A 26,337-nucleotide genomic window follows, 5' to 3' on the forward strand; every position below is an offset into this window, starting at 1 on the left:
ATGCTCCCACCTCCTGTACTGCACTGGAATGTCAGGTTTGATTCTTGTGCTGCTTTAACCCATAATCCTCTGACATGCAGAGATGGGAGTGCGACCAACTGAACTACAGCTGATGCACCTGATTTTTTAAAACACATTGATTTGGATCATTTGTTGAAAAAAAAAAAGAATTTTTGGCTGTCTCTGGAAATGATTTTAAGTGACAAGTGGGTGTTGGTCTAAGGGAAGGGGGGGGTTAAAAAAACTTTCTTGGGGATTAGTTTTTCTCTATCCCAGCAACAAACCTTAACTGTAACCTCGGGCAAGCACCCCATTCTATATCAGCATGAATTGTTCCACATTCCAGCCAACCTTTTAGGTTATATGTCAGGTAGTGCTTCCTTACTGCTTTCATGTGTGAAAACAATACAGATCAAACCTGGGACCTTCCTGCTCCATATAATTGATTACCAGATCTAACTAGTACGAATCCTAAGCCAGTGGCATTGTAGTAATTGTGAGCTGATCTGAGATTTTTGTTGTTTCAAAGTCGCTGGTCACTTGATTTAGTTATCGGAATTGAAAAAGGCATCAACTGCATAAGATAATTTATTGATATCTTTAGTGGAAAATATGTCTATTTGATTAAAATGCCAGTTTTTCATATAAAACTGCATGGGTTCAATCCCTGTACTGGCTGAAGTTATTCAGGAGGGCCCTGCCTTCTCAGTCTTGCCCCTTGCCTGAGATGTGGTGACTCTCAGGTCAAATCACCACCAGTCAGCTCTCAAAGGGGATAGCAGCCTATGGTCATCTGGGGCTGTGGCGTCATTTACATTTTTACTGGATGTAATTAGTGAGAATTCACCCATCTCTCATTCAAACAGACATGTGACCAACATTAATTGAACTAGAAATGTAAAACATGCCAAAGCATGAAGGCTGTTACGGCACAGACATTTCAATCTGAACATAACAAAGATTCTGCTCTGAAGCTATGGTACAATATCTTGCTTCATCTTGGACTCTATGTTAATCTTGTCTCCATCCTGAAATTGTTCACCTGGCCATATTTTATTTATTAAGAAATTGTGATGTCCTGTGTACAGGTTTTATGGTATTTTATCTATATAGATCTTTGTCTATATAGATCTGTGATTTTTACAAATGTTTTCTCCTGATTAAGACTTTAAAATTTCTTTTTAAGTTGTAAATCTTTCATAACCTCGGGGGATTAGACTTTGAAAAGCATGTAGATATTTTTGTTGTCCATTTAATACAGGCATTCTGCCAATTATTTTTAGTTACTTTGCAGTTCTAAAGAATTTTCATGTTCAGCAAAAAGTGTTTTAGCCACATGCAGAGTGCCACCCCTCCCCAACTACATATAAATGATTGATTGTTTCTGTTTCTAATGGCAAGAGATACCTATGATCCTACACACACACACAACACACACACACCATTTTCATCCGCTTATTATTGCCTTCAACTTTATTCATTCGGTCATGTCCAGAGGGGGCTCCCCAGCAAAATATCAAGCCTCGTGCAATAATGGGATCTCCGACTAAGCACAACATATCGCAGAAAAACTGATACATAAATGGAACAAAATATTTCTGAATTAAAAACTGTTAGGAAACAGACCTTTGATTTTAATGTACTGGGGCCAAGGAACGGCGGATTTGTTTTGGCATCCAAAGCATGCTCGCTCCTTGAGAGTATGCTTCTGTCCACAACAATCTTTCATACGATAAATAGTAAAACTTATTAATGTTGCCTTTGTGTGCCTAAATTTTAGTATTAAACCCAAATTGTAATATTTTTCATTTCTACCATTGCTGAAAAGGTCTTCAGAATGTCCCCAAATTTCTATTAAGACATGATGAAGTGAGAGATGTTAGGTGGCAGGTCGGTGGGGGAAAGAGGTGTTGGAAAATATAAATTTGAAAGCGATTCAAATTAGTGATATTCTGCTCTCTGTGTATTTTTTTTATTAGTTCAAGAATGTTGCAAGTATTGTATCGTGGCATTCAAGTTCATGCAAGGCTTGATATTCAAATATTTATTTGTGAACGCTTCTTTGTTTTTGACAAATTATCTTGCACTGTATTATTTACTACCTCTAAACATCGTTTAAATTCAAAATTATTTTTCTTGATTTTAGGCTCTCCAGAAAATGGCCACCCAGTACCTCAAGAGGGAATGGGTTGGATTAAAACTTGATGAAAAAAGTGAACATAACAGGTAAATGTTTCTGGAAAGTGTTGATTATAGTATTTGTAGTCCAGTTACCATATTTTCTCACTGAATATTCCTGGAAAAGCAAATTCAAGTTAACTCTATTTTTGGTATGAGTGTGCGTGCATGTGTACATGAACATCAGTTGAGGATAACATCAGATTGATAAACCCTGAAATGAAATAGCCTCTAACATTCACTTTATGGTTAAGCATGCAACTAAAACTTTGGTGAGATGCTGGAAGTTATTTGTGCGTATGCAGTCATTTATTAAGCTGACAACCTCACCTGGAACAAACCTGCTCATAGTGTATGTGTATTTTTGCTGAATAAAATGAAATGAAATGAAAATCACTTATTGTCACAAGTAGGCTTCAAATGAAGTTACTGTGAAAAGCCCCTAGTCGCCACATTCCAGCACCTGTTCGGGGAGGCTGGTACGGGAATCGAACCGTGCTGCTGGCCTGCCTTGGTCTGCTTTAAAAGCCAGCAATTTAGCCCAGTGTGCTAAACCAGCAAAGAGATGCTGTCAAAGCTTTCACCTTGCACTCATCAGGACAGATACGCAAGAATGCCAGTTGTAACAGGAACAACAATTTGTGCTGCAAGAGAGTACTGATTGGCTGGCAAGTGGACTCTGGTGGAGGTGTTGCCATTGAGAATGCAACATTAACTGCCATGCTTTGTTTTAATTCAAACCAGCCATGTCAACTCTGGTCGAGGTGTTGCCCCAGGGAGTAAACCAAAGAATGATTCTTCCCCAAGCTTTTGTTTAGTTGAAAAAGGTGCAATGTGTGGACATGCTCCTTCTGTATACAAAGGACAGGGTCCTGTGTGTGAGTATATGTAGTTTCTAGCATGTGTAAGTGAGCTACACTGCAAGCCTGACTGATCACCTTAAATTGTTTGTCAGTAGTACAGTCAGGATTGTTTAGCAAGTGCTGTCCAATTGCAGCATCACATGCAATGTTGGACACTATGTTTTGGGTTTTGCGAGCACCAGTACGGTCAATACTGTCTGTTTTGAACTGCCAAAGGGAAGTGCTGTTTGACGTGATCCACCAATCATCTGGACATAGAACATGTGTATCTGGCATCTCACAGGCACTGAAATTCATTTAAAAAAAAAAAAAAAAAAAGTTTTTCCAATTAAGGGGCAATTTTAGTGTGCCCAATCCATTTACCCTACACATCTATGGGTTGTAGGGGTGAGAACCACACAGACACGGGGCGAATGTGGGCACTGAAATTCATAGCACATTATTCATTTGTATGATGGGCAGAAATTTTTTGGCTTTTCGGCAGCATCCTGACAGTGCATAGTAGTAGCGTAAAATGGCTAACTTCACCTTTTACCCAATTTTTGGAGAGACCTTGCCCTTTCGGGATATTTTGAGGTAGACTGGGCACTTTTCAGGTCCAGAATCATAGCCTTTGAACCATTCAGGAGTCTGCTCCATTTCAAAGGTGAATTTGAAAACCGAATGGAGCCCTTAAGATGTTTAAGGAAATTCTTTTATGCAGCAACAGATTCAAGTATAGCAATGTATCATCTACGTATTGGAAATATGCAAGGGTTATGAGATTAGATGTCGTTCTATTGAAGGCTTGTTTCTCGTGGAAACTGGCAAAGATGTTTGCAAGAGCTTGGCCTAGAAGGGCTCTCATGGCATTCATTTGGGCACACATGATGTCATTAAAACTGAACTCAACTGCACAAGTTGGTGAATTCAGAAGTTCAATGAATAATTCAAACCAATTCAGCCCAGATTTCCATGATATAATGACACAGTGCAAATGTCAATGTCTTCCTTGAGCTATACATCGGTTAATAGGTTAGCTATGTTGAACGAGGGCATTTGACATGGGCAGGGCATTGCTTTTGATATCCAAGTTGTGTATGGCTTTCGCAAAGATGAAGAAATCCTTCACTGTGTATGTGGAAAACTTTCTCAGAGGTGGTTGTAACAACTTGCCCAGCCATTTGGCCAATTTGCATTGAGCAGAACCTGTCATAGAGCATAAAAGGCATCCATACATATGCAGATGCAGTGAGCTATCTGCGGATGAATCCAATCGAAAAACCATCTGGCAGCTTTTTAATGCTACACAAGTCCATTAAGCGTTTTTGTAATTTGTTTTTGAGCAGCACTCTCCAGTCATGCTTAGCAGTAGGTCCAATGGGTATGAATTTTGATCTGTCATGAAGAATGGCATGCATTTTGTTGATATAATTACACATTTGTTAAGGATGACTATTCCAATCCCTTTGTCAGATTTACAGAAATATACATCTGTGTTGGCCTTCAGGACTCGATGCTACCAGACATTTGCGTTGCATGTGAAAATCAGCCAAGTTGTTTGGAGTCCCGCAATATCCGTGGGCGAGATCAGCAGGCATGTTTTCAATGATTCAGAGTCTTGTAGCGGGATAGCTGGGAGTAGAGGAGTTCAAACTCAGAAAATGCACATTCCCATTTGATGTGGGATGAAGGCACACCAAAATTGAAACCATGCGCAAGAACAAATTCCTCGTTTTCAGAGTGCACATGGTAGAGATTTACTGCATGTTTGGCAGTGTCATTAAATGTGCTTCCAAATTTCTGCTCAAATGAGTTTGCAGTGTGGGCATTTTCAAGCAAGTATTGTTTATGGTGCAGTTACCTATTGCGGCAACATAGCAGCACAAACAGGTCAAATTGAAAGATGAAAGAAATTTGCATGTCTCGGACCAAGCGTATGGCATAAATTAGTAATCCCACTACTATTTGGTTCAAACCCATCTTGATCAATGCTCTCTCAATTGTAGGATTGTGTCTCACTTTAGCATTATTGATATGCTTGGAAGTTAAAGCTGGCATAATTCTTGAGTCGAATACACTCTTGAGAAATTCAATTGATAGCTTACCTATTCTTAACCTACCTGTTAAGTCGAACTATGTTGATAGCCCAAATTTGTTCTTTGTTGTACCTCCGTCTCAGGTATACATATCGTCGTTTGGTAGGACGAAGCTTGAGTATTGCTGTTAGAGTCATGCTGTCTAAGCTTTTTGTCTTCCACCCATCAGGACAGGTGGACAAGAATATCAATTGTAAAGGGAACAACAGTTTATACTGCATGAGAAGGGAGAGCTGCTTGGTTGACAGTGGCCTCAGACTGATAGATACATTGTAATGGGGAATGCACCAGGGAACCATTAACTGCTGAGCATTTGTTTAAATTCAAACCAGGCAAGTCTACTCTGAACAAAGAACAAAGAAAAGTACAGCACAGGAGCAGGCCCTTCGGCCCTCCAAGCCTGCACGACCATGCTGCACGTCTAAACTAAAATCTTCTACACTTCCGGAATCCGTATCCCTCTATTCTCATCCTATTCATGTATTTGTCAAGATGCCCCTTAAACGTTGCTATCGTCCCTGCTTCCACCACCTCCTCCGGCAGCGCGTTCCAGGCACCCACTGCCCTCTTTTTTTAAAAACTTGCCTCGTACATCTCCTCTAAACAAAGAACAAAGAAAAGTACAGCACAGTTAAAACTTGCCCCTCGCACGTTAAACCTATTCCCCTTATTAATTGACCCCTCTACCCTGGGAAAAAGTCCCTGACTATCCACTCTGTCTATGCCACTCATAATTTTGTAGACCTCGATCAGGTCGCCCCCTCAACCTCCTTCGTTCCAGTGAGAACAAACCAAGTTTATTCAACCTCTCCTCCTAGCTAATGCCCTCCATACCAGGCAACATCCTAGTAAATTTCTTCTGCACCCTCTCTAAAGCCTCCACATCCTTCTGGTAGTGTGGCGACCAGAATTGAACACTATACTCCAAGTGTGGCCTAACTAAGGTTCTATACAGCTGCAACATGACTTGCCAATTCTTATACTCAATGCCCCGGCCAATGAAGGCAGGCATTCCATATGCCTTCTTGACTACCTTCTCCACCTGTATTGTCCCTTTCAGTGACCTGTGGACCTGTACACCTAGATCTCTCTGACTTTCAACACTCTTGAGGGTTCTACCATTCATTGTATATTCTCTACTTGCATTAGACGTTCCAAAATGCATTACCTCACATTTGTCTGGATTAAACCCCATCTTCCATCTCTCCGCCCAAGTCTCCAAACAATCTAAATCCTGCTGTATCTCTGACAGTCCTCATCGCGATCCGCAATTCCACCAACCTTTGTGTCGTCCGCAAACGTACTAATCAGACCAGTTACAATTTCCTCCAAATCATTTATATATACTACGAACAGCAAAGGTCCCAGCACTGAACCCTGTGGAACACCGGTAGTCATAACCCTCCAATCAGAAAAGAACCCTTCCATTGCTACTCTCTGCCTTCTACATGACCTAGCCAGTTCTGTATCCAACTTGCCAGCTCACCCCTGATCCTGTGTGACTTCACCTTTTGTACCAGTCTGCCATGAGGGACTTTGACAAAGGCCTTACTGAAGTCCATATACACAACATCCACCGCCTTACCTGCATCAATCATCTTTGTGACCTCCACGAAAAACTCTCAAGTTAATGAGACATGACCTCCCCGTTACAAAACCGTACTCTCGCTAAAACGTCCACTTGCTTCCAAATGGGAGTAGATCCTGTCTCGAAGGATTCTCTCCAGTAATTTCCCTACCACTGACGTAAGGCTCACCGGCCTGTAATTCCCTGGATTATCCTCGCTACCCTTCTTAAACGAAGGAACAACATTGGCTATTCTCCAGTCCTCTGGGACATCACCTGAAGACAGTGAGGATCCAAAGGTTTCTGTCAAGGCCTCAGCAATTTCCTCTCTCGCCTCCTTCAGTATTCTTGACTCTGGTCAAAGCATTGCCATGCAGAATGAGCCAGGGAATGACTGCCCCCAAAGCTTTTGTTCAATTGAAAAAGTTCTTTACTACTATCTACCGCAAGCCTACCTTGGTCATTGTATGTGCTGTATCCCTACAATTCCATACACTATAACATTGACCTTATCGGCAACCTCATAAATAGGGCCAGAGCCATTTGTTCACCATGCAAGCTTGATGCTGAAATAGAGTACATTAAGATCTTGCCCCCACTTGCAATCTTACTGACTAATGGAAACATTCAACCAGTATTTATCCCAGCTTAATTCTTTGGAACTGTGGACGCATAAATGTGTTTATAACACAAGGAAATTATGCCTGTGGTGTTCAAAACTATTTTAACTGCTCAACCCTGTACCCCCAAACTTGCTTCTGCTTGAAATATTTTATCCAGTTTTCCTTCAAATGGGAGGGTGATCTTTGCTTCAACCACTACTTATACCCAACATGCCCCCAACAATCATCTGCAAAAATGTATTTTGTATGCCTTATCTTAACTGCGCATCCACTTTCAGGGATTACGTATTTGAAACCATAGGCCTGTGTTTATCTGTACCCTAGTGTTTTCTGCTCATCTCAAACCTTGATTTTCCACACTCCCAGCCATATTAACTTAAATCTTTCCTCTCTAGGCCTCGGGTAAATGTTGATTTTCACAATTTTTCTCTTTCAATCTGTGCTATTTGTGAAACATAAAAACAGAGTTCCCATCTCTATGGTCTTGTTATTCATTTGAGCAGCTAACTCAAAACTTCCTCTATGTCATTTGTCCCAACATGAACCATGAATTTTAGCTGGTTTCTCTCCCTAGCAGCTTTTCTGCCAGGCACTCAGAAGATAACCATTCCAAACTCAGCCATGACTGTGCAAAGGGTTCACTATACGCCTGACTCTAGAGCAATGATGGGCAACATAGGCTAGTGAGTGGGCCGCATGAGTGGCCCCACCCCATCTCAATATGCCGCAAGATTAAAATCAGGCTTTTTCACTAACCATGACCCCCCGTACAAGATTAAATACATTGAATAAATACTGAATATTTCATAATGAGTTATAGAAAATTCTAAACATTTATATTAATTGAACTATCATCAATTTCAAATGGTAAAAACAAAATTAATATTTACACTTTGGACACGGGTAGCACACGGCTCTCACAGTCAGTGTTGTGTGCAATCAACAACGCACCGCACTTCACTTGCCCTTGCTTTGCGTGCATATCACTTTACCCATACCAGTAGGAAAAAACTATGGAGAGAAAATGAGCAGAATGTGGCAACCTTGTGCATAGGTAATGGTAACAAAATGTCTCCAGGGCTGCATCAAAGCCCAGATCGGCCACAAGTTTCCCACCACTGGCCAAAACTTCATGCAATTCTGAGTCACTTCAGGCATGTATCCTGTAGTGTGCTTGCAACTGCATCTTAAGAATAAATATCTTCTGCTCCAAAAACTAAATTTTCTATTACTTTTGTACAATTGTGCTGCTCCAACTGAACCATCTATCTCCTGTTAAGATTGACTTAAATGGATGGTAGTATGAGCCTTGCCTCCCACTAGCACCAAGAAAGAGACTGATCATAAGAAACAAAATATGCTCCTATTTAATTCAACCTCAATGTTGAACTCCTCCTGACCCTGAACTCCTGCTGAGGTTAAACCTTTGTAGCCTTTCACACTGCTTTGACCTCTCACAGCCAAAGGCTATAAGACCTCTGTTAAGTCACCCTTGGGGGCGGAGGGGGGGGGGGGGGGGGGGAAAGAAAGTACCAACTTCTCCAGCCTTTATAACTTAACTTCTCATGCTTGGTAAAATCAGTATGAATCTATATTTCTCCATTTATATTGCTCTTATATCCCACTTCTAAATGGGATACCTAAAATTAGGCAAACAATGTTTTGTTAAAGTCTTACAGTCAAAAATGAAGTTAAAATGAAATTAAAATCGCTTATTGTCACAAGTAGACTTCAAATGAAGTTACTGTGAAAAGCCCCTAGTCGCCACATTCCGGCGCCTGCTAGTGTTTGATGACAAAATCTCTGCACAATGATCTGCTTTCATTCAAAGGACTGTCACTGCCCCATTCTCAACCCAGACTTGAAATAAAGGGCTGAGTTATGAGACACCGGATTCCACCACCCCACCCCACCACACTACCAAACCCCAGGTTTATGTCCGGTGGGGGTACCTGTAGAGGAGAACACTGGCTTCCCCACAGTCATTTAAGGGTCAGTTGGCTATTGATAGATCGGAGGTGGGATTTCTTTCCCCCTCAATCAGGCAACTACGGCTCAGAGATCAGCTGTCCAGCACATTGTGACAGACCCATGCGCCACTGGATTGATATTTAGGTCAGTATAGGTCTCTGACCGATGCCCTCTGGGGCCCATCACCAGCCTGTGTTTGGAAGCCTGCCAGGCTGGCTGCTTGTGGGAACTGACAGCAACATTTGGATGAGGCTCTTAAGTAGGCATTAAGTGCCTACTTGGAAGGGTCTCCATTTCCCTACTCGTGGATGGGTTGCCCAACATCTTGCCTGTCGCTGGTAAAACTGCAGTGGAGGCAGGAGTGGGCTGTCTGCTGGAGTTAATACGTTGCCCACCCTCTCCCACGCATCATCAACCTCTAGGCGGGGAGTGTAAAATCCAACTCAAATTGTGTGACTACCATTATCCATGATGTAATACTGCTGAAACGGATCACAGCAATAGATAATTACAGACTACTTCACCTGCAAAAATGTTCCCGTACCACATTCTTGAAAATGCTACTTTAAAAGGTTGATTTTTAAAAAACTCATGTGCTCAGATTGGAAGAGAGACAATGGCATGAAGGCCACAAATATGTTTGTAATGTAAACTTACAAGCTATTTGTAAAAGTTGTATAGTGGCCCCGAAGTTTCCTTTTAGAATTCTATTACCTAAATGATGCTGCTTGCAAAAGAGAAGGATCCAACTAAACTGTTCGAGTGAATTTTTGGTACTCGTGCTATGTATTGGTAATATATGCTGACGTGCCATTGTCTTTCTTTCCAGTATGCAATTGTAAATTTCAAAATGTGATATTTAATTGGACAGTAGGTTTTAAGAGCACAAATGTGATTGGTTGTTTAATGCTTTAATTTTCAATACTGCAGAGTAGTTAAAATATTTAAATTATCACATGACAGTGGCCCGGATGAGCAGGTTCTTTGGGGTAGAAGATAGGTGTGCAAAGTCTGCGGGAGGGCCAGCAAACCATGTCCACATGTTCTGGACATGTCCAAAGCTTACGGGATTCTGGCAGGGGTTTCTAGATGTCATGTACACGGTGTTAAAAACAAGGGTGGCACCGAGTTCAGAGGTGGCGATTTACGGGGTGTCGGAAGATCCGGGAATCCAGGAGGAGAAAGACGCAGACATTCTGGCCTTTGCTTCCCTGGTAGCCCAGAGACGGATATTATTAGCTTGGAGGGACTCAAAGCCCCCGAAGTCGGAGACCTGGCTATCGTTCATGGCTAGCTTTCTCTGTTTGGAGAAAATCAAGTTCGCCTTGAGAGGGTCAATGTTAGGGTTCGCCCGGAGGTGGCAACCATTCGTCGACTTCTTTGCGGAAAATGAATCGTCAGCAGAAGGGGTGGGGGGTGGGGGGGGGGGGTAGTTTAGCTTAGAGTAGAGGGTTAATAAAGGTGGGACCTGTAAGGGGGGAAGACGGCGTTTGTACTATGTTTATAGATTCATGTATATTGTTTATTTTTTTGTCGCTGTAAAACCAAAAAATATCTCAACAAAATGTTTATTTTGTTAAAAATTTAAATGATTACAACATAGCTAGTTTCAACCATACCATCATGGGGAGGTAACCAATAGAGGCTAAAAGCTTGCTGAACAGGGGGAAGGAAAAAACATGAAATAATTACTCGCATGCCATTTTAGTGGCTGGTTATGCAAAATAAATTAATCTCGTCCAAAACCCTGGTGCCAGTATCCTTGCTCACACCAAGACCCATTCACCCATCACCCCTGTACTCTCGAATCAGCATTGCTCCTGGTCTGGCAAAAATGTCTCATTTAAAATCTCATTCTTAGTGTTCAGATTCCTCCATATGGCTGACATATCCTGATTGACTATTTTACCACCAAAAGCATCACCTTGTATGAGCACATTTGCACTTTCCAGCAAGGATCATTGGACATTAGTTGATTTTCCATTCAATGTCCCTCAAAGCCCCCAAGTATTAGCTAACTGAGCACAGACTGGAAAATGGACCTTGAACTTTTCAGTCTGAAAGGTTTAATGTTTACAGTGAAAATATCATTAATCACTGACACACCAGAGAAGCAATCCCAGTTTCTGTATTTTGATGTGTCTCTCTTCAGGAACACTGAATTAATTAAATAAAAGCAAATTACTGTGGATGCTGGAATCTGAAACCAAAAGAAAATGCTGGAAAATCTCAGCAGGTCCGGCAGCATCTGTAGGGAGAGAAAATAGCTAACGTTTCGAGTCCAATGACTCGTTGTCAAAGCTAACAGACAGAGAAAGTGGGAAATATTTATACTGTGGAATGACAATGAAAGATGAGTCATAGCCACTGAAACCCAGGGAAAGGTGGTGCTAATGGACACAGAAACCAAGGGGAAAGAGTTCTAATGGCAGTCCCCAGAGAGAACAAAAGACGTGAAAGGCCAAACAGTCTACTCTATCTATTCCCCTGATTATCTTATAAACCTCTATCGAGTCGCCCCTCATCCTTCTCCGTTCTAATGAGAAAAGGCCTAGCACCCTCAACCTTTCCTCGTAAGACCTACTCTCCATTCCAGGCAACATCCTGGTAAATCTCCTTTTCCCCTTTTCCAAAGCTTCCACATCCTTCCTAAAATGAGGCGACCAGAACTGTACACAGTACTCCAAATGTGGCCGTACCAAGGTTTTGGACAGCTGCATCATCACCTCACAGCTCTTAAATTCATTCCCTCTGAAAATGAACGCTAGCACACCATAGGCCTTCTTCACAGCTCTATCCACTGGAGTGGCAACTTTCAAAGATGTATGAATATAGACCCCAAGATCTCTCTGCTCCTCCACATTGCCAAGAACCCTACTGTTAACCCTGTATTCCGCATTCATATTTGTCCTTCCAAAATGGACAAACTCACACTTTTCAGGGTTAAACTCCATCTTCCACTTCTCAGACCAGCTCTGCATCCTATCTATGTCTCTTTGCAGCCGACAACAGCCGCCCTCACTATCCACAACTCCACCAATCTTCGTATCGTCTGCAAATTTACTGACCCACCCTTCAACTCCCTCATCCAAGTCATTAATGAAAATCACAAACAGCAGAGGACCCAGAACTGATCCCTGCGGTACGCCACTGGTAACTGGGATCCAGGCTGAATATTTGCCATCCACCACCACTCTCTGACTTCTATCGGTTAGCCAGTTCATTATCCAACTGGCCAAATTTCCCACAATCCCATGCCACCTTACTTTCTGCATAAACCTACCATGGGGAACCTTATCAAATGCTTTACTAAAATCCATGTACACTACATCCGCTGCTTTACCTTCATCCACATGCTTGGTCACCTCCTCAAAGAATTCAATGAGACTTGTAAGGCAAGACCTACCCCTCAAATCCGTGCTGACGATCCCTAATCAAGCAGTGTCTTTCCAGATGCTCAGAAATCCTATCCCTCCGTACCCTTTCCATTTCTTTGCCTACCACCGAAGTAAGACTAACTGGCCTATAATTCCCAGCGTTATCCCTATTCGCTTTTTTGAACAAGGGCACGACATTCGCCACTCTCCAATCCCCTCGTACCACCCCTGTTGACAGTGAGGACGAAAAGATCATTGCCAACGGCACTGCAATTTCATCTCTTGCTTCCCATAGAATCCTTGGATATATCTCGTCAGGCCCGGGGGACTTGTCTATCCTCCAGTTTTTCAAAATGCCCAACACATCTTCCTTCCTAACAAGTATTTCCTCGAGCTTACCAGTCTGTTTCACACTGTCCTCTCCAACAATATGGCCCCTCTCATTTGTAAATACAGAAGAAAAGTACTCGTGCAAGACCTCTCCTATCTCTTCAGGCTCAATACACAATCTCCCGCTACTGTCCTTGATCGGACCTACCCTCGCTCTAGTCATTCTCCTATTCTCACACATGTGTAAAAGGCCTTGGAGTTTTCCTTGATGCCAAAGATTTGTCATGCCCTCTCTTAGCTCTCCTAATACCTTTCTTCAGTTCCCTCCTGGCTGTCTTGTATCACTCCAGCGCCCTGTCTGAACCTTGTTTCCTCAGCCTTACATAAGTCTCCTTCTTCCTCTTAACAAGACATTCAACCTCTCTTGTCAACCATGGTTCCCTCACTCGACCATCTCTTCCCTGCCTGACAGGGACATGCATATCAAGGACACGTAGTACCTGTTCCTTGAACAAGTTCTACATTTCACTTGTGTCCTTCCCTGGCAGCCTATGTTCCCAACTTATGCACTTCAATTCTTGTCTGACAACATCGTATTTACCCTTCCCCCAATTGTAAACCTTGCCTTGTTGCACGCACCTATCCCTCTCCATTGATAAAGTGAAAGTCACAGAATTGTGGTAACTATCTCCAAAATGCTCCCCCACTAACAAATCTATCACTTGCCCTGGTTCATTACCAAGTACCAAATCCAATATGGCCTCCCCTCTGGTCGGACAATCTACATACTGTGTTAGAAAAGCTTCCTGGACACACTACACAAACACCACCCCAGCCAAACTATTTGATCTAAAGAGTTTCCACTCGATGTTTGGGAAGTTGAAGTCACCCATGGCTACTACCCTGTGACTTCTGCACCTTTCCAAAATCTGTTTCCCAATCTGTTCCTCCACATCTCTGCTCCTATTGGGGGGCCTATAGAAAACTCCCAACAAGGTGACTGCTCCTTTCCTATTTCTGACTTCATTGTGTACAGCAGCAATCAGCAACCTCATGTCCCAGCATATCTCTCGCTGTACCATTACCATCAAGTGAGGGATCAACCCTGATTTAATGAAAAGTGCAGGAGGGAATACTGTGAACAGCACCAAGCATGCCTTAAAAATGAGGCATCAACCTAGTGAAGCTATTACATAGGGCAGCATGGTAGCATTGTGGATAGCACAATTGCTTCACAGCTCCAGGGTCCCATGTTCGATTCCCGGCTTGGATCACTGTCTGTGCGGAGTCTGCACATTCTCCCCGTGTGTGCGTGGGTTTCCTCCGGGTGCTCCGGTTTCCTCCCACAGTCCAAAGAGGTGCAGGTTAGGTGGATTGGCCATTCTAAATTGCCCTTAGTGTCCAAAGTTGCCCTTAGTGTTGGGTGGGGTTACTGGGTTATGGGGATAAGGTGGCGGTGTGGGCTTGGGTAGGGTGCACTTTCCAAGAGCCGGTGCAGACTCGATGGGCCGAATGGCCTCCTTCTGCACTGTAAATTCTATGATAGATTTACTTGGATGCCGAACAGGGGAAGAAATGTGTAATCGACCGAGCTAAGCGATCCCACAACCAACGAATTGGATCTAAAGCTCTGCAGCCCTGCCATATCCAGTCTTGAACGATAGTGGACAATTGAACAACTAACAGAAGGAACACGCTCCTCAAGTAACCCCATCCTCCATGATGCGGGGGGGCGGGGGAGGGGCGGGGGGGAAGGGGGGGCAGGGGGCGGGAGCCAAGCCCACCACACCAGTTTAAAAAGTCAAGACTGAAGCATTTGTAGCTTCCTTCAACCAGGAGTTGATGATCCATCTCTGCCCCATTCAGCATCACATATGCTAGTCTTCAGCCAATTCAGTTCACTCCAAGTGATATCGCAAAGTAATATAAGCCACTGCATGCTGTAAACGCTGTGGGCCCTGACAATATTCCTGATGACTTGTGCTCCTGAGCTAGCTGCACCCCTAGGCAAACTGTTCCAGTACAGCTACAACACGGGCATCTTCCCAGCGATGTGGAAAATTGCCCAGTATGTCCTGTCCACAAAAAGCAGGTTCAAAGAACAAACCAAGAACAAAGAAAAGTACAGCACAGGAACAGGCCTTCGGCCCTCCAAGCCTGCGCCGACCATGCTGCCCTTCTAAACTAAAATCTTCTACACTTCCGGGGTCCGTATCCCTCTATTCCCATCCTATTCATGTATTTGTCAAGATGCCCCTTAAATGTCACTATTATCCCTGCTTCCACCCCCTCCTCCGGCAGCGAGTTCCAGGCACCCGCTACCCTCTGTGTAAAAAAATTTTAAAAACTTGCCTCGTACATCTCCTCTAAAACTTGCCCCGCACCTTAAACCTATGCCCCCTAGTAATTGACCCCTCTACCCTGGGAAAAAGTCTCTGACTATCCACTCTGTCCATGCCCCTCATAATTTTGTAGACCTCTATCAGGTCGCCCCTCAACCTCCTTTGTTCCAGTGAGAACAAACCAAGTTTATTCAACCACCCTTCACAGCTAATGCCCTCCCTACCAGGCAACATCCTGGTAAATCTCTTTTGCACCCTCTCTAAAGCCTCCACATCCTTCTGGTAGTATGGCGACCAGAATTGAACGCTATACTCCAAGTGTGGCCTAACTAAGGTTCTATGCAGCTGCAACATGACTTGCCAATTCTTATACTCAATGCCCCAGCCAATGAAGGCAAGCATGCCGTATGCCTTTGTGACTACGTTCTCCACCTGTGTTGCCCCTTTCAGTGACCTGTGGACCTGTACACCAAGATCTCTCTGACTGTCAATACTCTTGAGGGTTCTACCATTCACTGTATATTCCCTACCTGCATTAGTTAGACCTTCCAAAATGCATTACCTCACATTTATCCAGATTAAACTCCATCTGCCATCTTGCCGCCCAAGTCTGCAAAAAATCGAAATCCTGCTGTATCCTCTGACAGTGCTCATCACTATCCGCAATTCCACCAACCTTTGTGTCGTCTGCAAACTGGGTTCAGTCCAACCCAACCTATTCCCCCTTCAGCCTACTCTTGATCATCAGCAAAGTGATGACAGCACTATCAAATTGCAATTAGCAGTAAGTTTGGATTCTGCCAGGGTAACTCAGCTCCTGACCTCATTACAACCTTGGTTTAAACATGGACAAAGAGTTGAACCCCAAAAGTGAGGTGTGAGTGACAGCCCTTGACAATAGCAGCTTTTGACTGAGTATGGCATCGAGGAGCCCTAGCAAAACGAGTCGGAGAATAAGAGAAAAAAACTCCACTGGTTGGAGTCGCACCAGCACAAAGGCAGATGGTTGTTGGAGGTCACTCATCTTGGTACCAGGCCATCTCTGCAGGAATTCCTCAGTAGAGTCCTGCTCAGTGATTTTCAGCTGCCTCGTCATAAGGTCAGAAGTGGGAATGTTCGCTGATGATTGCATAACCTTTTGCAACTCCTCAGATTCTGAAGCACAGTGTGCCCATATGCAACACACCTGGACAAAAGTCAGGCTTGGGCTGATGCGTAGCAAGTGACATTCATGCCACACAAGAACCAGGCAGTGACTCCCAACAAGAAAGAATGCAACCATCTCCTCGTGACGTTCAATAGCATTACCATTGCTGAATCCCCCACTATCAACATCTGGGGGTCATCATTGAATAGAAACTGAAATGACCAGCCAAATTCGCACCTCATGACTCCCCACAGCCTGTCAACTGTCTAGAAGGCACAAGTCAGGACTGTGAACATCGAGCATAGAACATAGAGTGCAGAAGGAGGCCATTCAGCCCATCAAGTCTGTACCAACTCACTTAAGCCCTCACTTCCACCCTATCCCCCTAACCCAATAACCCCTCCTAACATTTTTTTGGACAGTAAGGGCAATTTAGCATAGCCAATCCACCTAACCCGCACGTCTTTGGACTGTGAGGAAACCAGAGCACCTGGAGGAAACCCACGCAGACATAGAACATTACAGCGTAGTACAGGCCCTTCGGCCCTCGATGTTGCGCCGACCTGTGAAACCATTCTAAAGCCCATCTACACTATTCCCTTATCGTCCATTTGTCTATCCAATGACCATTTGATTGCCCTTAGTGTTGGTGAATCCACTACTGTTGCAGGCAGGACATTCCATGCCCTTACTACTCTGAGTAAAGAACCTCCCTCTGACATCTGTCCTATATCTATCTCCCCTCAATTTAAAGCTATGTCCCCTCGTGCTAGACATCACCATCCGAGGAAAAAGGCTCTCACTGTCCCCCCTATCTAATCCTCTGATCATCTTGTATGCCTCAATTAAGTCCCCTCTTAACCTTCTTCTCTCTAACGAAAACAGCCTCAAGTCCCTCAGCCTTCCCTCATAAGATCTTCCCTCCATACCAGGCAACATTCTGGTAAATCTCCTCTGCACCCTTTCCAATGCTTCCACATCTTTCCTATAATGCGGCGACCAGAATTGCACGCAATACTCCAAATGCGGCCGCACCAGAGTTTTGTACAGCTGCAGCATGACCTCATGGCTCCGAAACTCAATCCCTCTACCAATAAAAGCTAACACACCATACGCCTTCTTAATCACCCTCTCAACCTGGGTGGCAACTTTCAGGGATCTCTGTACATGGACCCTGAGATCTCTCTGCTCATCCAGACTACCAAGAATCTTACCATTAGCCCAGTACTCTGTCGTCTTGTTATTCCTTCCAAAATGAATCACCTCACACTTTTCTGCATTAAACTCCATTTGCCACCTCTCAGCCCAGTGCTGCAGCTTATCTATGTCCCTCTGTAACTTGTAACATCCTTGCGCACTGTCCACAACTCCACCGACTTTAGTGTCATCTGCAAATTTACTCACCCATCCTTCTATGCCCTCCTCCAGGTCATTTATAAAAATGACAAACCGCAGTGGCCCCAAAACAGATCCTTAGTAACTGGACTCCAGTCTGAACATTTCCCATCAACCACCACCCTTTGTCTTCTTCCAGCTAGCCAATGTCTGATCCAAACTGCTAAATCACCCTGAATCCTATGCCTCCGTATTTTCTGCACTAACCTACCGTGGGGAACCTTATCAAACGCTTTACTGAAATCCATATACACCACATCAACTGCTTTACCCTCATCCACCTGTTTGGTCACCTTCTCAAAGAACTCTATAAGGTTTGTGAGGCATGACCTACCCTTCACAAAACCGTGTTGACTATCTCTAATCAAATTATTACTTTCCAGATGATTATACATCCTATCTCTTATAAACCTTTCCAAGACTTTGCCCACAACAGAAGTAAGGCTCACTGATCTATAGTTACCGGGGTTGTCTCTACTCCCCTTCTTGAACAAGGGGACAACATTTGCTATCCTTCAGTCTTCTGGCACTATTCCTGTAGACAAAGATGACTTGAAGATCAAAGCCAAAGGCTCAGCAATCTCCTCCCTAGCTTCCCAGAGAATCCTAGGATAAATCCCATCCGGCCCAGGGGACTTATCTATTTTCACACTTTCCAGAATTGTTAACACCTCCTGCTTATGAACCTCAAGCCCTTCTAGTCTAGTAGCCTGAATCTCAGTATTCTCCTCGACAACAGTGTCTTTTTCCTGTGTGAATACTGACGAAAAATATTCATTTAGCACCTCTCCTATCTCCTCGGACTCCACGCACAACTTCCCACTACTGTCCTTGACTGGCCCTACTCTTACCCTAGTTATTCTTTTATTCCTGACATATCTATAGAAAGCTTTAGGGTTATCCTTGATCCTACCTGCCAAAGACTTCTCATGTCCCCTCCTGGCTCTTCTTAGCTCTCTCTTTAGGTCCTTCCTAGCTAACTTGTAACTCGCGAGCGCCCTAACTGAACCTTCATGTCTCCTCTTTACATAAGCCTCCTTCTTCCTCTTGACAAGTGTTTCGACTGCTTTAGTAAACCATGGTTCCCTCGCTCGACCACTTCCTCCCTGCCTGACAGGTACATTCTTATCAAGGACAAACAGTAGCTGTTCCTTGAACAAGCTCCACATTTCCATTGTGCCCATCCCCTGCAGTTTTCCTCTCCATCCAATGCATCCTAAGTCTTGCCTCATCGCATCATAATTGCCTTCCCCCAGATATAACTCTTGCCCTGCGGTGTGTGTATATATATCCCTTTCCATCACTAAAGTAAACGTAATCGAATTGTGGTCACTATCACCAAAGTGCTCACCTACCTCCAAATCTAACACCTGTCCTGGTTCATTACCCAGTAGCAAATCCAATATGGCCTCGCCTCTCGTTGGCCTATCTACTGCACACATTGGACAAAAACGGACCCATCTAAAGTACTCTAACTATAGCGTTTCCAGTCAATATTTGGAAAGTTAAAGTCCCCCATAACAACTACCCTGTTGCTTTCGCTCCTATCCAGAATCATCTTTGCAATCCTTTCCTCTACATCTCTGAAACTTTTCGGAGGGCTATAGAAAACCCCTAACAGGGTGACCTCTCCTTTCCTGTTTCTCACCTCAGCCCATACTACCTCAGTAGAAGAGTCCTCATCAAATGTCCTTTCTGCCACCGTAATACTGTTCTTGACTAACAATGCCACCCCTCCCCCTCTTTTACCACCTTCCCTGAGCTTACTGAAATATCTAAACCCCGGCACCTGCAACGACCATTCCTGTCCCTGCTCTATCCATGTCTCCGAAATGGCCACAACATCGAAGTCCCAGGTACCAACCCAAGCCGCAAGTTCACCCACTTTATTCCGGATGCTCCTGGCATTGAAGAAGACACACTTTAAACCATCTTCCTGCCTGCCGGTACACTCCTGCAACTTTGAAACCTTACTCATGACCTCACTACTCTCAACCTCCTGTATACTGGAGCTACAATTCAGGTTCCTAAGCCCCTGCTGAACTAGTTTAAACCCTCCCGAAGAACATGAGCAAATTTCCCCCCCAGGATACTGGTACCCCTCTGGTCCAGGTGTAGACTATCCCGTTTGTAGAGGTCCTACCAACCCCAGAATGAGCCCCAATTATCCAGAAATCTGAAACCTTCCCTCCTGCACCATCCCTGTAGCCACATGTTCAACTCCCCTCTCTCCCTATTCCTCGTCTCGCTAGCACGTGGCACGGGTAACAACCCAGAGATAATAACTCTGTTTGTCCTAGATCTAAGTTTCCACCCTAGCTCCCTGAATTCCTGCCTTGCATCCCTATCCCTTTTCCTACCTATGTCGTTGGTACCTATGTGGACCATGACTTGGGGTTGCTCCCCCTCCCCCTTAAGGATCCAGAAAACAAGATCCGAGACACCACGGATCCTGGCACCTGGGAGGCAACACACCAACCGTGAGTCTCTCTTGTTCCCACAGAATCTCCTATCATAGAATTTACAGTGCAGAAGGAGGCCATTCGGCCCATCGAGTCTGCACCGGCTCTTGGAAAGAGCACCCCACCCAAGGTCAACACCTCCACCCTATCCCCATAACCCAGTAACCCCACCCAACACTAAGGGCAATGTTGGACACTAAGGGCAATTTATCATGGCCAATCCACCTAACCTGCACATCTTTGGACTGTGGGAGGAAACCGGAGCACCCGGAGGAAACCCACGCACACACGGGGAGGATATGCAGACTCCGCACAGACAGTGACCCAAGCCGGAATCGAACCTAGGCCCCTGGAGCTGTGAAGCAGTTGTGCTATCCACAATGCCACCGTGCTGCCCCCTATCTATCCCCCTAACTATGGAGTCTCCAATGACTAATGCTCTACTCCTCCCCCCCCCCCCCCCCCAATCCCTTCTGAGCAACAGGGACAGACTATGTGCCAGATTCTTGTACCCCATGGCTTACCCCTGGTAAGTCCCCCCGCCCCTCCCTTTCTCCCCCCCCCCCCCCCCCCAAACAGTATCCAAAGTGGTATACTTGTTACTAAGGGTTACGACCACAGGGGATCCCTGTACTGACTGCTTCCTCCCAGCCCCTCTCACCGTCACCCATCTATCTTTATTCTTTGGAGTAACTACATCCCTGAAGCTTCTATGTATCACCACCTCTGCCTCCCGAATGATCCGAAGTTCATCCAGCTCCAGTTCCCTAACGCGGTTTCGGATGAGCTGGAGATGGGTGCACTTCCCACAGATGACATCAGCAGGGACACTGACGGCATCCCTCACCTCAAAGATTCTGCAGGAGAACGTGTAGACTCCGCACAGACACTAACCCAGTGGGGAATCGAACCTGGGACCCTCGAGCTGTGAAGCAACAGAGCTAACCACTGTGCTGCCTTGCCGCCCCAATATGGTTGACACTGAACTACCTTCTGAAATGGCCACTCAGTTCAAGGGCAGTTAATGATGGTCAGCTAATGCTGACCTTGCCAGTGATGCCCACGTCCCGTAAAAGAAAAAGAAAATCCACCAATTTCAACATTCACACCCTCCACCACTGGCACACAGTGGCAGCAGTTTATACCATCTACAAGATGCATTGCAGCAACTCACCAAGTTCCTTCGACAGCATCTTCCAAACTTGTGACTTCCACCACCTAGAAAGACAAGGGCAGCAGACGCGTGTGAGCACCATCACCAAGTTCCCTTCCAAACCGCACACTATCCTGACTTGGAAATATATTGCCATTCCATCACTGTCACTGAGTCAAATCACAGAATCACATAAAATATAGTGCAGTAGAGGCCCTTTGGCCTATAGAGTCTGCACTGTGGAAAAACACCTGGCCTATCTACCTAATCCCATTTGCCAGCACATAGCCTTGAATGTTATGACATGGCCTTGAATGTTATGACATGCCAAGTGTTCATCCAGGTACTTTTTAAAGGATGTGAGGCAACTTGCCTCTACCACCATCTGAGGCAGTGCATTACTGGAATTCCCTTCCTTAACAGCACTGTGTGTGTGTACCAACACCATATGGACTGCAGCGGTTCAAGAAGGTGGCTCATCCACTACCTTCTCTAGGGCAATTAGGAATGGGCAATAAATGTTGGCCGAGCTAGCAAAGCCCACATGCCTGGAAGAAGTAAATAGAATGACACTCTTCATTTTCTTCATCACTTCCATGCATTTTGTACCTGAAGGCCGCATAAAACTTATTTCTGATACTGGAATGAGAAATTTGTGCCATTTGGTGGAATTGTATTGTCCAAAAGTCAGCTTTTAAATTTAATTTTAAATTTAAATCCCTTGGTTGTTGCTTCGTCCAATCTGGCCAAAGACTGGAGGAGAAGGTCTCTGGCAAATCTGTGCCAATAAAGAGGCTGGAAGCAGGCCTGGGTGAGCCGCCATTCATTCCACTGGGATGGTGCGCTCTGCTGCTGGCCACTGAGTGGGGCTGCCAGGTTCAGCAGTCTCACTGGCAGGGGTACGGGAACAGAACAGCCTGAGCCTGATGCAGAAGTCTCTTTTTCTCTGCAAAGCTTGGAAGCAGTCACTACAGAGGATCGAAATGAAGATGTATGAACACTGGAAATTCTCAAAGTCAGTTAGGTAGATTCTGCATTGTGTGCTATTTAGTTATTTATCAAGTGAGATGTTTAAAATTAAACTACAGATGCACTGTAGGGGAATGTGTGAAGGTTGATGACTTCTGATCTCTAGAGAGATTAGGGAATTCTTCACTGCATTAAAAAACTCAAGACACAGAACTCTTTCTTTATTCAGTGAGATGTTCCAGTCATTAGCTGTAAAAAAAAAAAAAAAAAAAAAAAAAAAAAATGTTGCAAAACCTGCGTATTGCAAAAACAATAAATCTTGCAAGATATAAGAATCTATCTTGAATAATGCATCATCATATTGACAATCAGGCAGCTATTATGAAATGTGTTCATTAATGCAAGTACCTCTAGGTGATAGACTCCGAACAACCGTGTCTAAATCAATTAATATTTTAAAATTAATTTGACAACTCTACCTGCTGCTTATTCAGACTATGGGAATGATTTTACTAAAAGGGAACAAAGTCCCATAGCGAGCATGTTTATCTGCATGTTTCCCGGAGCTTGCAGCGGTGAGAAACACTTGACTAGAAAACACCACTCGTATTAGGTAAGGGGCCTCAGCTGGGAACGCGCGGCCAAGGGCACACATAGCCCTGTTTTGTACACTGAGGAGCCCTGCTTGCTGGAACTGAGTGCAGCGAGAGATCAGGACCCCCACTCTGAGCACCTTTGCAGTGCCAGTCTGGTAATGCCAGGGTGTCCAGGTGGCACCAGCTGTGCCAGGGTACCACCTGCCCAAAGTGCTAGCATCTGGGGGCCACCGATCCCCTGGGAGACCCCCATGAGTATCATTCCCCATTTGGTCTTATCCCCATTTCTGGAGACCAGTACTGAACGGCACTCGCCCGAGGTCTCCGAGGCGAAGGAGATTGATCCCACACCTCGGGTAACCAGCCGTCTCGCTTTAATATGCAGAGTTGCTAAAAAGTGATCCCGCCCACCGTGGGAGGGATTTACATCGCAACTTCTCACGAGATCGCATTAGACTCGCGAGGTATTGTGGGCCGACTGCTATCGGCCATGCTGCGGCATGGCGAGCTGCTTTTCGGGCGCAGCGTAGCCGTTCACTTGCACCCTATATGTTTTCGTCTGTGATATGAGTTCTTCACTGAATCAGGTCCATATGAGAGTTCTTGCAAATTAGGGTAAAACTGATATGTAAAGGAACATACTTTGACACAGTGCAACAAGCACTGTCAGACCTCAAGCAACGATGAATCAGAGTGCAGGAGGGAGATCGAGAACCCAGTGGCGTGGTGTAACTGTGGCACCACTGATACAGACAGGGATGTGTACGATATTAAGCTTCCTGAAGTCAATGACCAGCTCCTTAGTTTTGCTGACATTGAGGGCGAGATTGTTGTCGAAGGCACCTTCGACAACAAGTTCTTCATCCAGACACACGGAACAGCCATGGGGACTAAATTCGCACTTCAGTATGCTAATATCTTCATGCAGAAGTTTGAACAAGACCTCCCACCGCACAGTACCTTCAACCGACGTTATACACCAGATACATCAATGACATTTTTCTCCTTTGGACCATGGCGAAGAATCACTGAAACGACTATACAATGACATCAATAAGTTCCATCCCACCATTGGACTCACCATGGACTACTCTCCAGAATCGGTTGCATTCTTGGACACATTCATCTCCATCAAGGACGGTCACCTCAGCACTTTGCTTTACCGCAAGCCCATGGATAACCTCCAAATGCTCCACTTCTCCAGCTTCCACCCAGAACACATTAAAGAAGCCATCCCCAATGGACAAGCCCTCCGTATGCACAGGATCTGCTCAGATGAGGAGGAGCGTAACAGACATCTCCAGACGCTGAAAGATGCCTCGTACAAACGGGGTATGGCGCTTGACTCATCGATCGACAGTTCCAACGCGCCACAGCAAAAAACCGCACCGACCTCCTCAGAAGACAAACACGAGACACAACCGACAGAGTACCCCTCGTCATCCAATACTTCCCCACAGCGGAGAAACTACGACATCTTCTTTGTGGCCTTCCAACACATCATCGATGAAGATGAACATTTTGCCAAGGTCATCCCCACACCACCACTACTTGCCTTCAAACAACCGTGCAACCTCAAACAAACCGTTGCTTGCAGCAAACTGCCCAGCCTTCAGAACAGCGACCACAACACCACACAACCCTGCCATGGCAGTCTCTGCAAGACGTGCCAGATCATCGACATGGGTACCACCATTACTCATGAGAACACCACCCACCAGGTTCGTGCGACTCGGTCAACGTTGTCTACCTCATACGCTGCAGGAAAGGATGTCCCAAAGCGTGGTACATTGGTGAGACCATGCAGACACTGCGACAACGGATGAATGAACATCGCGCGACAGTTGCCAGGCAGGAATATTCCCTTCCAGTCGGGGAACACTTCAGCAGTCAAGGGCATTCAGCCTCTGATCTTCGGGTCAACGTTCTCCAACGTTTTTCAGGCCGCGCGACAACGCAGAATCGCCGAGCAGAAACTTAAAGCCAAGTTCCGCACACATGAGCACGGCCTCAACCGGGACCTTGGATTCATGTCGCATTACATTCACCCTCCACCATCTGGCCTGGGCTTGCGAAATCCTACCTGGATTGAAATCCTGGCTTGAGACAATTGACACCTCTTTAACCTGTGATTATCCCTCTCTCCAGGGGCTCCGTCTGGACCTGTAGACTTAATTACCTGCAAAGATTCGCATTCAAAGTATTCTCTTGCATTTTTGACTTTGTCTATATATATATATATATATATATATGCGACAGAAGCTGGGCGTATCTTGTACGATGGGTTTCAAGATGCCCTCGATGCAGCCAGAGAGCTTCTCACACAGAGTCCCATTGCCTGATTTTTACGGATGCACCATGGGCAGCATAGTGGTTAGCGCAATTGCTACACAGCTCTAGCATCCCAGGTTCGATTCCCGGCTGGGTCACTGTCTGTGCGGAGTTTGCACGTTCTCCCCGTGTCTGCGTGGGTTTCCTCTGGGTGATCCGGTTTCCTCCCATAGTCCAAAGATGTGCGGGTTAGGTGGGTTGGCCATGCTAAATTGCCCTTAGTGTCCAAAAAAAAGGTTAAGTGGGGGTTACAGGGATAGGGTAGATGGGTGGGCTTGAGTAGGGTTCTCTTTGTAAGGGCCGGTGCAGACCTGATGGGCCGAATGGCCTCCTTCTGCATTGTAAATTCTATGAAAGCATCCTGTCTTGCTGCACCACAGCTTGCCATGGCAACTGCTCGGCCCAAGACCGTAGGAAACTACAGAGAGTCGTGGACACAGCCCAGTCCATCACGCAAACCCGCCTCCCATCCATTGACTCTGTTTACACTTCCCGCTGCCTTACACTTCCCGACGCCTTGGGAAAGCGGGCAGCATAATCAAAGACCCCTCCCACCTGGATTATTCTCTCTTCCAACCTCTTCCATCGGGCAGCAGATACAAAAGTCAGAACGTGCACTATCAGATTCAAAAACCGCTTCTTCCCTGCTGTTACCAGACTGCTGAATGACCCTCTTATGGACTGAACTGATTTCTCCACGTATCTTTTTCTACTGTGTAGCACTACACTCCGTATGCTTCACCCAATGTCTGTGTCTATGTATTTACCTTGTGTATTTACCTTATGTCCTATGTTTTTCATGTATGGATCAATCTGCCTGGACTGTACGCAGAACAATACTTTTCACTGTACCTCGGTACACATGACAATAAATCTAAATCTAAGCTACCCAGGAAGGAGCAGTGGAGCCCAATTCTCAGCTGACTATAGTGAACTGGTGCAGGTTTTCAGTCAC

At 45.1% G+C, this 26,337-nt stretch overlaps 1 protein-coding gene across 1 annotated transcript in view; it reads left to right on the plus strand.

The window, feature by feature from the left end:
- Positions 1-26,337, plus strand: part of LOC140391992 (F-BAR and double SH3 domains protein 2-like) — a 346,281-nt gene that overhangs the window by 148,434 nt on the left and 171,510 nt on the right. Inside the window, 1 exon segment of the mRNA XM_072477113.1 lies at positions 2,147-2,226. Coding sequence (XP_072333214.1) covers positions 2,147-2,226 — 80 coding nt within the window.

The sequence above is a fragment of the Scyliorhinus torazame genome, chromosome 15 (genome assembly GCF_047496885.1).
Source record: "Scyliorhinus torazame isolate Kashiwa2021f chromosome 15, sScyTor2.1, whole genome shotgun sequence".
Classification (NCBI taxonomy): Eukaryota; Metazoa; Chordata; class Chondrichthyes; order Carcharhiniformes; family Scyliorhinidae; genus Scyliorhinus; species Scyliorhinus torazame.